The sequence below is a fragment of the Cricetulus griseus genome, chromosome 2, assembly GCF_003668045.3.
Source record: "Cricetulus griseus strain 17A/GY chromosome 2, alternate assembly CriGri-PICRH-1.0, whole genome shotgun sequence".
In the NCBI taxonomy this organism is placed as follows: Eukaryota; Metazoa; Chordata; class Mammalia; order Rodentia; family Cricetidae; genus Cricetulus; species Cricetulus griseus.
Genome location: NC_048595.1, coordinates 59,794,485 through 59,808,768, shown reverse-complemented (window position 1 = coordinate 59,808,768; position 14,284 = coordinate 59,794,485). Strand labels below are relative to the sequence as shown.

The following is a 14,284-nucleotide window of genomic DNA, read 5'->3' as shown; positions in this document are numbered from 1 at the left end:
AGGCATTGTGCTGAGGGCTTTATTAGATATTAGATGCTTTCATATTTGCCTCCCGTACTTTGTCAAGAAGTTAGTCTTGTTTACTTGTTTATTTTCATTCCAACCAAAGTTCTCCTTTTCATGCCTTCTCCTGCCTCCCCTCAATTTACCCCCAGCCTACCACTCATGCACTCCTCCCAACAGGTAAGGCTCCTACGGGGAGTCAGCAAAGTCTGGCACATTAAGCTGGGACAGGACCAAGCTCCTCCCCACTGCGTTAAGGCTGAGTAAGGCATTCTGTCATCAGGAATGGGCTCCAACAAGCTAGCTTATGCACCAGGGATAGATCATGATACTTCTGCCAGGGGCCCCTCTGTTAACCTAAGCTTCACAACTGTCTCCCACATATGGAGGATCTAGTTCGGTCCAATGGAGGCTCCAGAGCTGTTGGTGTAGAGTTTATGAGTTTCCACGAGCTTGGTTTGGCTGTCTCTGTAGATTTCTCTATCATGATCTTGACCTCCCTTGCTCATGTATCCCTCCTCCCTATCTTCAACTAGATTCCCAGAGTTTGGCCTGGTGCTTGGTTGTGGTTGTCTTCATCTGGTTCCGCTAGTTACTGGATGAACGCTCTATGATGGTAGCTGAGATATTCACCAATCTCATTATAGGGGAAGGCCAGTTTGGGCACCCTCTCCACTATTGCTAGGAGTCTTAGCTGGGGTTATCCTTGTGAATTTCCCTAGCACCAGGTTTCTCCCTAACCCCATAGTGGCTCTCTCTATCAAGTTATCTCTCTCTGTGCTCTCCCTTTCCTTCCCTCCCCACCTTGGCCATTCCACATGTTCTCACCCCCATTCCCTCCCCTTTACCAACCCCATTGCCCCCAGTTTGCCAAGGAGATCTCATCTAATTCCCCTTCCCAAGGCGATCCATGTGTCCCTCTTAGGGTTCTCTTTGTTACCTAGCTTCTTTAGAGCTTCAGATTATATTCTGGTTATCCTTTGCTTTATGTCTAATGTCTACTTATGAGGGAGCACACATCACATTTGTTCACATTTGTCTTTCTGCGTTTGGGTTACTTCACTCAGGATGGTTTTTTTTTTTTTCCTAGTTCCATCCATTTGCCTGCAACTTTTGTGATTTTTTTTTGTTTTTCTGTTTTTTTTTTGTAACAGGTGAGTAATACTTTATTGTATAAATATACCACATTTTTTATTTATCCATTCTTCAGTTGAGGGGCATCTAGATTGTTTCTGGGTTCTGGCTATTAAAAATAATGTATGAACATTGTTGAGAAAGTGTCCTTGTGGTATGTTTGAGTATCCTTTGGGTATATGCCCAAGAGTAGTATTGCTGGGTTTTAAGGTAGATTCATTCCCAATTTTCTGAGAAACCACCGGATTGATTTCCAAAATGGCTGTACAAGTTTGCACTCCTACCAGTAGTAGAGCAGTGTTCCCTTGACACTATATACTCTCCAACATAAGTTGTCCTCAGTATTTTTGATCTTAGCCATCCTGACAGGTGTAAGATGGTATCTCAGAGTTGTTTTGATTTGCATTTCCCTGATGATTAAGTATGCTGAGCAACTCCTTAAATGTCTTTCGGCCTTTTGAGATTCTTCTGATGAGACTTCTCTGTTTAGCTTTGTACCCCATTTTTTAAAATGGATTATTTGGTATTTCCGATGTCTAGTTTCTTGAGTTCTTTATATATTTTGGAGATTAGCCCTCTGTCAGATGTGGGGTTGGTAAAGATCTCTTCCCATTCTGTAGGCTGCCTTTTTTGTATTATTGGCAGTGTCCTTTGCCTTACAGAAGCGTCTCAGTTTCAGGGGGTTCCATTTATTCATTGTTGCTCTCAGTGTTTGTGCTGTTGGTGTTTTATTTAGGGAAGTGGTCTCCTGTATCAATGCATTCAAGGCTACTTTACATTTTCTCTTCTATCAGGTTCAATGTAATGGATTTAAGTTAAGGTCCTTGATTCACTTGGACTTGAGTTTTGTGCATGGTGATAGATATGGATCTGTTTGCAGTACTCTACATCTTGACACCCAGTTATGTCAACACCATTTGTTAAAGATGGTTTCCTATTTACATTGTACCTTTTTGGCTTCTTTGTCAAAAATCATGTGTTCATAGGTGTGTGGATTTATGTCAGGGTCTTCGATTTGTTTCCATTGGTCCATGTGTGTTTTTATGCCAATCCCAAGCTGATTTTATCACTATAGCTCTATAGTAGAGTTTGAATTCATGGATGGTGATGCCTCCAGAAGACTTAAAGTTCTTGTTGTAACAGGTCTTTCACTTGTTTGGTTAGAGTTACCCCATGATATTTTATATTTGTGAAGAAGTTGGTCTTTATTTAAGATGCACAAATAAGTAAAGTGAGTTTTTGAGAAATCATGTGATGTTTAATAGCTAGCTTGGTTGCTCTGAACACTGAGTCTTTTATGTCTCAAGTCCAATGTTTGTTGTCATTAGTCTAAAGGATTTGTCCATAGTCATTAATGAATTTCATCTTCTTATGAATAGTATTTTTAATGAAACTAAGGTATTCAAATTTAGATATTATTTAAACTTAAATTTTGTAAGTCTTTTGCAATAGTAATACATTCACAAATTCAAGAAATATGAAATGGTATATGATGCAAGTCCTCTTTTTCACTGTGGTTTCAGTACCATTCTCACTCTTTCAAATGTAATATTTTGTTTAGTGATTACTAATTTTTTATATAATATAATTTAGTAATATGTCATATTTTTTATCATACTCTTTTGGAAAAAAGTACTATTCTATGTAATATATCTTGTATGTTATGACTTGGAGAATCTTTTCGTATTAGTTAATAGTATGGCTAGTATTTCTAGATTTGTTTTTAGAGTAGTATTTAGAGTAGTCACTCTTTAGCACATATTCAAGAAAATTGTATATTTATATTGTCTCACAGACATTTGTAGAAATGCTGATAGCATTGTTCATAATTGCCTCCCTGAATGGAAATGGCTCAAGCATTTTGTCTATCATGAATGGATAGACAAGAGGAGCTATATACATATGATGCAATGCTATTTGGCAATAAAAAGTCCTGACATAAGCTATGACATGAGCAAACCTTGAAAACATGCTAAGTGAAAGGGAGCCACAAAATGGTTGGTGTCTGTCATATAAAACCTCCCATAAAAGCTAAAAAATTATGTGGTTTCTACCCTATAAAATAGCCAGAATAGAAATTTAATGCCAGTGGGTAGTTTCCAGGGACTGGGAGTAGGGAAAGGCTATTGAAGTTTCCCCTAGGACTGATGAAAATGTCATAAGAATAGGCACTGGTGGTGGTCACAGAGTTCTATAAATTGCTGAGATCTTCTAAATCATAAACTTTGAAAGAGCACATACTATAACATGTTGGTTTTATATTAGTACATTTATTGCATTTTTACCAATATTAGCATTTATTTCTTATTCTTTCAATGGTTATTTTTATAAATCATCCTCCCTTAATAGGCAGTTAGAGATTTTAATTTTTGTCATCCTTTTCTGTGAAATTTGAATGACACTATTAGCAGACAGTGTCAAATGCTTCAGTGATGCCTGTGGCTTCAGGTGAATCATTTCTGCTCAAGCATTAATGCACAGGTTTGTGCATTTCCTGGATCTCACTACACTACTTCACTTATGTGAGGAGCCATTTCTCAGATTTGCTGAAATACAGCACTATCTCTCGGTCTTGTTCAACTTCGAGCAAAAGTTATTCACAATTACTGATGACTTCCCAGGCTCAAGCTAAAGCAACTCTGTTCCCGTCCACATACTGTCTGTTACCAGTGTGATTTGTCCTGTGTCCAAGTCTGCCATCTGCCCTGGGCTGCCACTTACGAGGGCCTGGCCAAGTGAAATGGAGTGTCTGTTTTCCTTCTCATAGCTGATCACTGAGGTTTATTTTAAAGTGAGAATAGCTTTTCTCAAAGTCTGCTGCCTCTGGATCTTGTATATTGATTCATTTTCCCTCTCTTTCTTAACTGGGAATGCATTGTAAATATGAGAAAATTCTGTACTAAAGTGTTCTCAGATTCTATGGAACAACTGTTTTCCTCCTTGTCTAATCCTATTACCTCACATGTGGGTGGAGAGCTATTTGGCAAGACCTCAAAGTGTGTATGTCTTGTATTGGAGGGAATGCTTTGATAATGAATTAGAGAATAAGTGAATGCTAGAAATAGGAATATATATTCCCGACATATCCTCCTCTTGTTTTAATGCCTTCTTGTGTCTGTTTTTCAGATCTCCTGCAGGCTCACTTTTCCCATAACCAGCATGTATGGCTCAATCTTCACAGCCTGGAGGGTTCTTGAAGTAATTGGAGAAGACTCTGCGGCTAGTGACTGGCTGGCTGCAGTAGAGTCCTTGCTCCCTGTCACTACAGTGATCCCCACTCATGTGTTTTTACTGCTGGCTCACCTGCTTATTGAAGATGCAGGTCAGAATCTTCAGCAGATACTGAAGGTCACCGCACAGTTAGCCCAAGCAGATTCCTCTCAGGTAAAGAGAATATAGACAGGAAATGGGAGAAAAGCTTAGTATTTACAATCGTAGATTATTTTTAGTTTGCGCATTATTTATTACAAAGTTTTAAAGTATGGCTTTAAAAAAATGTCTTTATCTTCACAGTTTGGTTTCTTTCTTCCTCTCCTGAATTGATTTATACTTAACAATGCATTTTTTTTTTAAATTAAAACCACATTTTGCTAGGAAACCTGAATACAGAACATTTGTATTCTGCTTTTCACAGCCCATTCCATGATGCATTCCTTTTAAGTTCTAATATTGGCCTAAGATGGACCCAACTTAATCAGTTCATGATAGATTCCTTATAGTTTGGCCCTGTCTTCTCGCAGTCATTTAATAACCAAAAACACTGTATCCTTACTCTGTGTGGTACTGATCTTCAGGCAAGGATGTAAGGGTAAATAATTGTCTTCTCGTTTGCATGGAGTTTGAGTGTAATAAGCAGTCAGACATAAATAAGACTTCCCTTTGTCCTTTAAAACAGGAATACATTTAACACAGTGTTCTTTCATTTTTCTACTGGTTAGAGTCTCTAGAATGTTTTCCGTGAAGGGAGGGTTTCGTGACCCAGCAGGCACAGCCTTATTTTATGTTCTGTTTACTGATGTCTGTGCTTATGCTTCCTTTCAGAAATAGTGAAGAAAAATTTCACCTCTCAGTGTAAAATCATGCATTCCTAGTTGAAAACATTAGGTGTTGTTGTTGGTGAAAATATGTTTAATATGGGAAATTATGTGTTTGGAGTTTCTTATTTTCTTAGCTTGTCATGCTCATTTGTATTTTGTCAAGTAACCTGTAGTGTATGCAAAGTATCTTTGTTCTAATGTATATGCATACTATAAATCATTTCATGTTGCTTCTAGTTTAGTTCTCCATTCAGTATTTTCCAAAGACCACCACTTGTAACCAGTGTTGATACCTTCTAAGGCATTCTTTTTAGAATGGTTGAAGCATAGATAGTATTTGGGGATTATGCATAGAAGAGTCCCTTGAAATAATACAGTGGCCTGTCTTGATCTGTATACACTTCTGATAAAGTGTGTGTGCTTATATGTGTACATGTATATGTATGTATACACATACATGTGTGCATGCATACATAAACATACATACAGACATCTGTCATTTTCATTCTCTCAGTGAGTTCATTTGGTCTTAGGAGTTTTGTCTTAAGTGACTATTAGTCTAGTATTTAGGTCAGTCGTGGTCTAAGTAGTATATTGGAGGCACAGTTTCTTTTCTTTGTGAATTATGTAGAAGGCTTACAGAGGCTTGTCACTTCATCTCTCCAGTCCAAAAGGAATTGAGAAACAGAAAATGCTTAGAATGTTCTTGCTTGGTTCATGTGTCCATAATGTACCAAATATGATGATAGCATAATGAAACATTTTAATTTGCCGTTCAGTGTAGAATAGAAGTAGGATGAGCTAAGGATTCCCTAGTTACCTGTGCCTCCAGAGTTGTGAGAGGTGAGGTAGTGTCACTGTGACAAATGACAAGTGTAACTTTAGTCCATTGGTGGTTGGCTGTGTTGTTTTTAGATCTGGGTCCAGGTGGAAACATCATGGAAGAGCACAGTAGACTAAAACTTTTTAGGTCATGGTAGCCAGGAAGCAGAGAGAAACAAGAACAGGGCATGGCTAAGGAATAGTCTATAAAGGCATGGTATTCCAGGCCCTGAAATCCTGATACCAGGCACTTCCTCCCACTTTCCACTACCTTCAAATAATGCTATCAATTTATATATCCTTTAATAGATCAATACTAAAAGTAAAGTCCCCGTGGTCCAATCACTTCTCAATGATTGGCTCTATCAACAGTGTCTGGGCTTTCAACAGATGAAGTATTTACTCTTAAAAATGTCATTAGCATATACTAATTATACAGACAAGTTTCTTTATGGTATTTTATTGTGATATGAATATAATGTATTTTGCTCATTTTGTTCATATTTACCCTCTTTTCCCCCATTATCCTCATTTGTCTCCTTGCTGATCCCCTTTTTTTCTAACTAGTCCCTTCTACTTTCATCTTCCCCTACAGTGTGTGTGTGTGTGTGTGTGTGTACTGATGAATTAATGAATTTAATTAGGGTTATTTACATGAGCATGGGTGAAGGGTTATTTATGGGATCATGACTACCTTACTACTGAAGAGAATTGTTCTCCCTCCCCCATGAAGCATTCATTGCCTATAGATTCTCTAGCCGAATTTGGAGCTTTATGAACCCCCACCCCCAACCCTTCACTGCCTCAGGTTGGGGCATGGTCTTATGAGCCCTTGACCCTCTGTGACAGAATATTGACAGTCTTGTTCATTTCATCTCAGGTATTGAGAATTCAAAGACTGCCACAGCTATGCATGGAGGACAGCATTCCACAGCATTCCATCCCTTCCTCCTGCTCTTATAGTCTCTCTGTCCCCTCTTCTGCAGTGTTCCCTGAACCTTGATGGGGTGATTTAGGACTGAGAATTCAACAAATCACTTATTCCCAGGACTTTGACTATTTAAGAGTCTCTTTAACTGCTGCTCACAGCAAAAAGACGCTTCTCTGGGGAAAGCTGACAGCAATCCTAGTCTGTGGGCATAAACAGAATACTTAGCACATGTCTTTAGCAAAACAACACCAATAGCTTGTACATTAAGGCTTATAACCTTCTTAACCAAAGGCTTTTGACCAGGTTTACAGTATCAGAACTGAGCAGACTTCAGATTCTACCAGAAAGCATTTGGTTGCTCCCACAGCAGTCTTGCCACTGTTGTACCTGCAGGCACATCTTGCCTGGTGGATTGGTAGTGTAGCACACAGGGTCCACCGCTGAATAGAACCATGTTGACAATTCTTGCCCAGTGATTGCACCTTCTGGTACCACAGAGACTAGCCAGTAGTGAGGAAGCTTGCATCTCATTTCTAGCTGGAACCAAAGTGTAACATGAGTTTTGGGAATACCTCCTGTATCCAAACCATAAGAGGTGATTTCTTAAAGGAATGCTCATTTCCTTATAATAGACATGGAAGTCTTCTCAGAAGACAAAAATGTTGAACAAAACTCATTTTGTATCTAGGAACTACTTACTAATCTGCCATAAAGTGACTAGTGTGCCAGGATATCATTTCCTCCTAGTCCTTAGAAGTCACATGCTTTTCTCACTCACATTGCCGCAGGCTCTGACTGTAGTCTCCACCTGATATTTATTTATTTATCTTAGTACCCATATAATCAGTATTTTTTTTTTTGGTGTAATCTTTGAAATGTCAATCATTAGAATGACCACCTGGGTTTGTTTCCTTATTCATTAAGACTTCATTAAGCAGTGGTATATATTTAAGCATGCTCTACATCTGTTAATCATTTGTTGGATAGTTTTGAAAGAAATGAGAAAATTATCTCATGTAATTGTGCTCCTAAAAGCATAGTAGAGTGAAATGCTTAGATATTGCTGCTCAAATGCATGCCAAACCATATACAATGCCATCAGAAGACCTACAGGTAAAGTGTTTAAGCATTTGGGAATGGGCTCAAGTAAGTAGTACCCTAAAAATAGAAGACAGTATTTTTTTTTTCTCTTTCTGTTTTTGCTACATGATATAATCAATCATGTTATTTTAGTAATCTTTAGTTACAATCTAAGCAGCCAAAAAGAAAGAACTAAATATTTTGATAAAGCAAATTTTACAGTAGTGAGTAGATGCTATGAGTGTATTTATTTGCCTTGAAATCTACTCTGGGTGGAGTGATTTCTGTTCTTTCTGGTTTATGACTCTGTGACACATATTTACAACCATATCTATATTTATAGGGGGTTTGTTCTTGTAGGAGGACAGTTGGTCCATGTCATGGAAGAGTTGGTATAAAGAAAAGTTTTAAACTCATGAGACTAAGTAAACTGGGGAGATAAGCACTTTTCAAGGCTGTTGTCTGCTCCTGCTTTTGGGGATCATCTCACATTTACAGGAAGATTCAGCCATCTAAAGTGTGGTGATCTAAGTGTTTTCTTAGAGTGACATCTTGGTTTAGTATCTGACTGCTACTGTAAGACCTTGTAAGAGAAAATATTTAATAAGCAAGGAGAACCCTAAGAGAGACATATATATCAACATCTGGAGAAGGGGAAAGGGACAAGATCTCCTGGGCAAATTGGGAGCATGGGGAGACGGGGAGGGAGGTAGGAAGAAGGAGAGGGGGGAGGAGGACGTGAGGGATCAGGAAGAATAGAGAAAGAGAGCAAGGGAAGAGATACCTTAATAGAGGGAGCCATTATAGGTTTAAAGAGAAATCTGACATTGTCCAGGGATCCACAAGGAAGACCCGAACTAAGAATCTAAGCAATAGTAGAGAGGCTACCTTAAATGCCCTTCCTCTATAATGAGATTGATGACTACCTTAAATGGCATCCTAGAGCCTTCATCCAGTAGGTGATGGAAGCAAAAGCAGACACCCACAGCTAAACACTGAGCTGAACTCCTGGAATCCAGTTGTAGAGAGGGAGGAGTGATGAGTAAAAGGGTCAAGACCATGCTGGGGAAACCCACAGAAACAGCTGACCTGAATAAGTGGGAGTTCACGGACTCCAGTCTGATAGCTGGGGAACCAGCATAGGACCAAAACAGGCTCCCTGAACCAGGCTGTCAGTTGGGAGGCCAGGGCAGTCTATGGGACCTCTGGCAGTGGAACAAGTATGTATCCCTATTGCACAAATGGACTTTGGGAGCTCATTCCCTATAGAGGGATACTCTCTCAGCCTAGATACATGGGGGAACGCCTAGACCCTGCCCCAAGTGATGTGACAGACTTTGATGATCCCCCATGGAAAGACTCACCCTACCTGGGGAGTGGATGGGGGTTGGTGGGGGACATGGGGGGATGGGAGGGAGTGGGAACTGGAATTGGTATGTAAAATAAGATTGTTTTTAATTTAAATAAAAAAGCAAAAAATATAAAATAAAAAATTTGAAAGAAGTGAGCTATGTATGAAGCATATGATAGTATCCTTGTATTCTGGGTGGTAACAATAGAAATTATTTCTAGTAGTATTCATCAAAAATAACATAAGTTATTAGTTGCTATTGGTATTTCTGCCATGTGAGTTCTTCTCCTTAGTCTCTCAATCTGACTTTTATGTTATCATGTCCCTGCATGGCTCCAGAGACAGATCTGATTGGGACAACAAGAGAATGAAGAAAAGAGACACACAGAATAAAGCTGGGATTGGATAGCCTGGGCTCTCAGATATAGAAGCTTCAGCATACCAGAATTTCAGTTGAACAGAGGGATGGGCTGTTATATACAGGTGAACTAGGAGGCAGTTTTAGCTAATTTTTGTAGGAGCAGTCTCTAAAAGGAACAATCTTTAGGCTGTAAATATCCAGGGGGTGGGTGGTTTGGGTAGAAAGTTATTGTGGACATTTTCTGCACTATCAATATCTATACTCACCACAGGGAGAAGGCTTTGCCATTTCCCCATAGGTCCGAGGCTAGGTCCTTGACATGACTATGCCTATGTCAACAACGCACATTCACACAGAATTTCATTTACTTAAGGCTTCCTCTGCTCCCAACATGATGAGGTATATATTTTCCTTTAGTTTTAAGGCAAATAGGGTCTTGGAAGACTGAAGTTAAATGGTGTAAAGGAGTTCTGTCCTTGGCAATACCACTTAAAAATTACCTGGATATATACTGTAATGTTAAAATAACTAAAAAAAAAAAAAAAAAGATACCTCCCCCCACCCAAGAAGCAACAACAACACAACAACAAAACTACTCAAACTGAAGCAATAACCAACACCAAATAGCTGGTAGAAAATATAAGCAATTGCTAGTAATTCTTAATTTTCTCATCTACTATTATAAGGCACACTTTGCAGAAGCTATAAGCTCAGGTCAGGCAGTGCTCAGTAAAAGTTCACTGTTTCTGGGGCTGGAGTGATGGCTCCATGCTATGAGTACTTGTTGCTTTTGTAGAGGACCTGAGTTCAATTCCCAGCAGTCATAAAGTGGCTCACAACCATTCATAAACTCCACTTCCAAGTGGAGCTCATATCTTCTGTCCTCTGCCAGCTTCAGGCATGCAGAGGATGCACATACATGCATGCAGGCAAACCATCCATACACATAGAGTGGAAGAATGAAAAAAAAAAGAAAAACAAAACAATTAACTCATCCAAAACAACCACAAAAATGTTCATATCTTACATTTTTAGAGGTAATAATATCCAAGAATGATCATCCTGAATTAGTTTCCATGAAATTCTTCAAAGATTTAAACACATTGAATTACAGAGAAGATCCCATGCCATGTTCTCTATATGTAATAAGTAAGAGATTTACCTTAAAATAATTTTTTTCTGAGACTGTGTCTCACTGTGTAGCCCAGGTTGGCCCTAACTCATTTTGCATTCTCACTGGCCTTAGCATCATGATCTTTTCACAACCTCCCAAGTGCTGGGATTGCAGAAGTATAATACACCATATGGCATGTGCTCTTTTGATTAGTTTTATATAACAGTTCCCACTTTTCTGATATTGTGGACAAAGTTATTTCCCATCTATATCGATATCGATATCGATATAGATATATATAGGTTTTTCGAGACAGGGTTTCTCTGTTTAACTTTGGAGTCTATCCTGGCACTTGCTCTGGAGACCAGGCTGGCCTCAAACTCACAGAGATCCACCTGCCTCTGCCTCCCGAGTCCTGGGATTAAAGGCGCGTGCCACCAATGCCCGGCCTACATATATTTTGATGTATATTATGGTAGTTCTGTAAGAGATGCCTAAATGACACTGGAAACACAGGCTTCCTGGCTTGTGTGAAGCATTGCTCATTTGGCCGTAGTCTCCCCTACCTCAGGTTTGTTTAGGATCTGGCCACACTAGTTTGACATAGACCCTGCGTAGAGCATTAAGGGACAGTGTGGGTCAGGCCTACATGAAAAATCCCTGAATTTCAACTTGGGGCCCTTTTCAAGCCATTATCAAACTATATTTTGAACACTTAGTGTTACCCACGTATGTAAAGTGATTATGGACAATTCAACAATGTCTAAGTCTAGTATAACTTCTCTAGGAAGAAGTCACTGATGGCACAAATGTTGTCTACCTTCTGTTTCTGTGTATGAATCCGTTAGTGAGTCTCACTTACCTGCTCTGTGAACCATGAATACATTCTTCTTAGGAGGTAGCAGTAGTTCAGTACCGTCTCCCAACACAGTCCATAATCCTGATCATGTCTTGCTTTTGACTCTGTCATAAACATGACTTTTCCTTATGCCTCATGACCTTTCCTTCGTTTCTGGATTTTGTGTTTAGTTCTTTTCTAACTATGGATTCCAGCATGTTTCATTCACAGTTACTTTGTGTATCTACCTGGATACACCTCCACCTCATTTCTTCTAATGTTCCTTTTTCCCCTGAGCCAAAAGGGTGTTACTCATCTCTTAGAGCCCCCACTGTCTCTCCATCTTTGGGCTTATATCAGTTACTTCTCTGTGGCTGTGGTAAAAATACCAGGACCAAAGTAACTTCTATAGGAAAGAGTTTAATTTGGCTTATAGTTTCAGAATGATGAGAGTCCATCATGGAGGGAGGCCAGGAGTCCTGGGGGTCTGGCAACAAGTAGTAAGCAGTAAGCATGGCGGCAAGAACAGGGAGCTAAGAGATCACATCTCCAATTACAAGCTCCAACACAGAGCACAAACTGGAAGTAGGGTAAGGCTATGAACTCTCAAAGTCTACCCTCAGTAACATCAAGTTTGTATCACCTCCCCAAACAGTGCCACTAGCTGGGGACCAAATGTTCAAATACCTGAGCCTGCTGGGGACATTTCTCATTTAAACCACCACTGCTTCCCTATAATGGCAGTATTGAATGCTGTAGTCCAGATGGTAGAGGTGCTGGGGATCTGTTGTTCATGCAATCCCGCAGAAGCCTTTTTGGACTTAGCACCTGCTTACTCATCTGACTTGTAAATATATGGGAGATCTCCTGACAAAAGCTTTTACCCTGTTTTGGAAATAAAGTTTGCCTATTAGTAGTTATTAGTTTTAAGAATTATTTATTTAAAATATTATTTAAAAAGGTGTGTGTGTGTGTGTGTGTGTGTGTGTGTGTGTGTATAGGTACTGTGACCTGTGTGTGGAGGTCAGTGGACATCTTGCAGCACTGTTCTCTTCTCACTATGTGGGTCCCAGAAAACACCCAGAGTGCCATGCTTGGTAGCAGGTGTCTCTACCCACTTAACCATTTTGCCAGCATATATATATATATATATATATATATGTATATATATATATATATATATATATATATATATGGAAATGCATGGTCTTCTTGTGTTTCTTTCTTTTTGGTTAAAGGTTTATAGCAAGATTAAATACTTGGAATAGTGTTTTTTTTTTTTTTTTAAATGGGTATTTTTCCTGCATGGATATTTACACAGGCCAGAAGAGGGTATTAGATTACCTGGAACCAATGTCACAGATGATAGTGAGCTTTTGGAAATTGAACCTGGGTCCTTGGGAAGAACAGCCAGTGCTCTTTTTTTCTTTCTTCCATTTTTTTAAAAATTTAAATTATAAACAAGATTGTTTTACATGTCAATCCCAGTTCTCTCTCCCTCCCCCTACCCTCTCTAACACCCTAACTATCCCATACCCTTTCTACTCCCCAGAGAGGGTGAGGCCTTCCATGGGAATCTTCAGAGTCTATCATCTCCTTTGGGATAGGGCCTAGGCCCTCCACCATGTGTCTAGGTTGAGAGAATATCCCTCTATGTGGAATGGGCTCCCAAAGTCCATTCCTATGCTAGGGATAAGTACTGATATACTACTAGAGGCCCCGTAGATTTCTGAGGCCTCCTCACTGACACCCATGTTCATGGGGTCTAGATCAGTCCTATGCTAATTTCCTAGCTGGCTATCAGTCTGGGGTCCATGTGCTCCCGCTTGTTCAGGTCAGCTGTTTCTGTGGGTTTCACCAGCCTGGTCTTGACCCCTTTGCTCATCACTCCTCCATCTCAGCAACTGGATTCCAGTTTAGTTCAGTGTTTAGCTGTTGTGTCTGTTTCTATTTCCATCAGCTGCTGGATGAAGGCTCTAGGATGGATATAAGTTAGTCACCAATCTCATTATCAGGGGAGGGCATTTAAGGTAGCCTCTCCACTGTGGATTAGATTGTTAGTTAAGTGTCATCCTTGTAGATCTCTGGACATTTGCCTAGTGCCTGATTTCTCTTTAAACCTAAAATGGCTCCCTCTCTTATGGAATCTCTTTTCTTGCTCTCCTCTATTCTTCCCCCCACTCAATCTTCTGTTCCCTCATGTCCTCTTCTCCCCTCTTCTCCCCTTCTCATTTTCCTTAGCTCCCTCTTCCCTCCCCCCATGCTTCCAATTTGCTCAGGTGATCTTGTCCCTTTCCCCTTCTCTGGGGGACCATGCATGTCCTGATCTCACCCATGTGTAGACTCTAAAAGAAGACCATCCATATATGAGTGAGTACATACCATGTTTGTCTTTTTGTGACTGGGTTACCTTGCTCAGAATGGTTTCTTCTAATTCCATTCATTTGTCTGTGAATTTCAAGATTCCATTTTTTTAAAAATATTTTTTTCCACTGAGTAGTACTCCATTGTGTAAATGTACCACATTTTCTCTATCCACTCTTCAGTTGAGGGGCATCTAGGTTTCTTCCAGGTTCTGGCTATTACAAATAATGCTGCTATGAACATAGTTGG

At 39.6% G+C, this 14,284-nt stretch overlaps 1 protein-coding gene across 4 annotated transcripts in view; it reads left to right on the top strand.

Moving 5' to 3' along the window:
- Positions 1-14,284, top strand: part of Focad (focadhesin) — a 293,087-nt gene that overhangs the window by 94,639 nt on the left and 184,164 nt on the right. For all 4 annotated transcript variants that reach the window (XM_035439808.1, XM_027400387.2, XM_027400389.1 and 1 more), the window contains one exon: positions 4,264-4,521. In XM_035439808.1, coding sequence (XP_035295699.1) covers positions 4,264-4,521 — 258 coding nt within the window. The remainder of the gene's footprint in view (positions 1-4,263; positions 4,522-14,284) is intronic.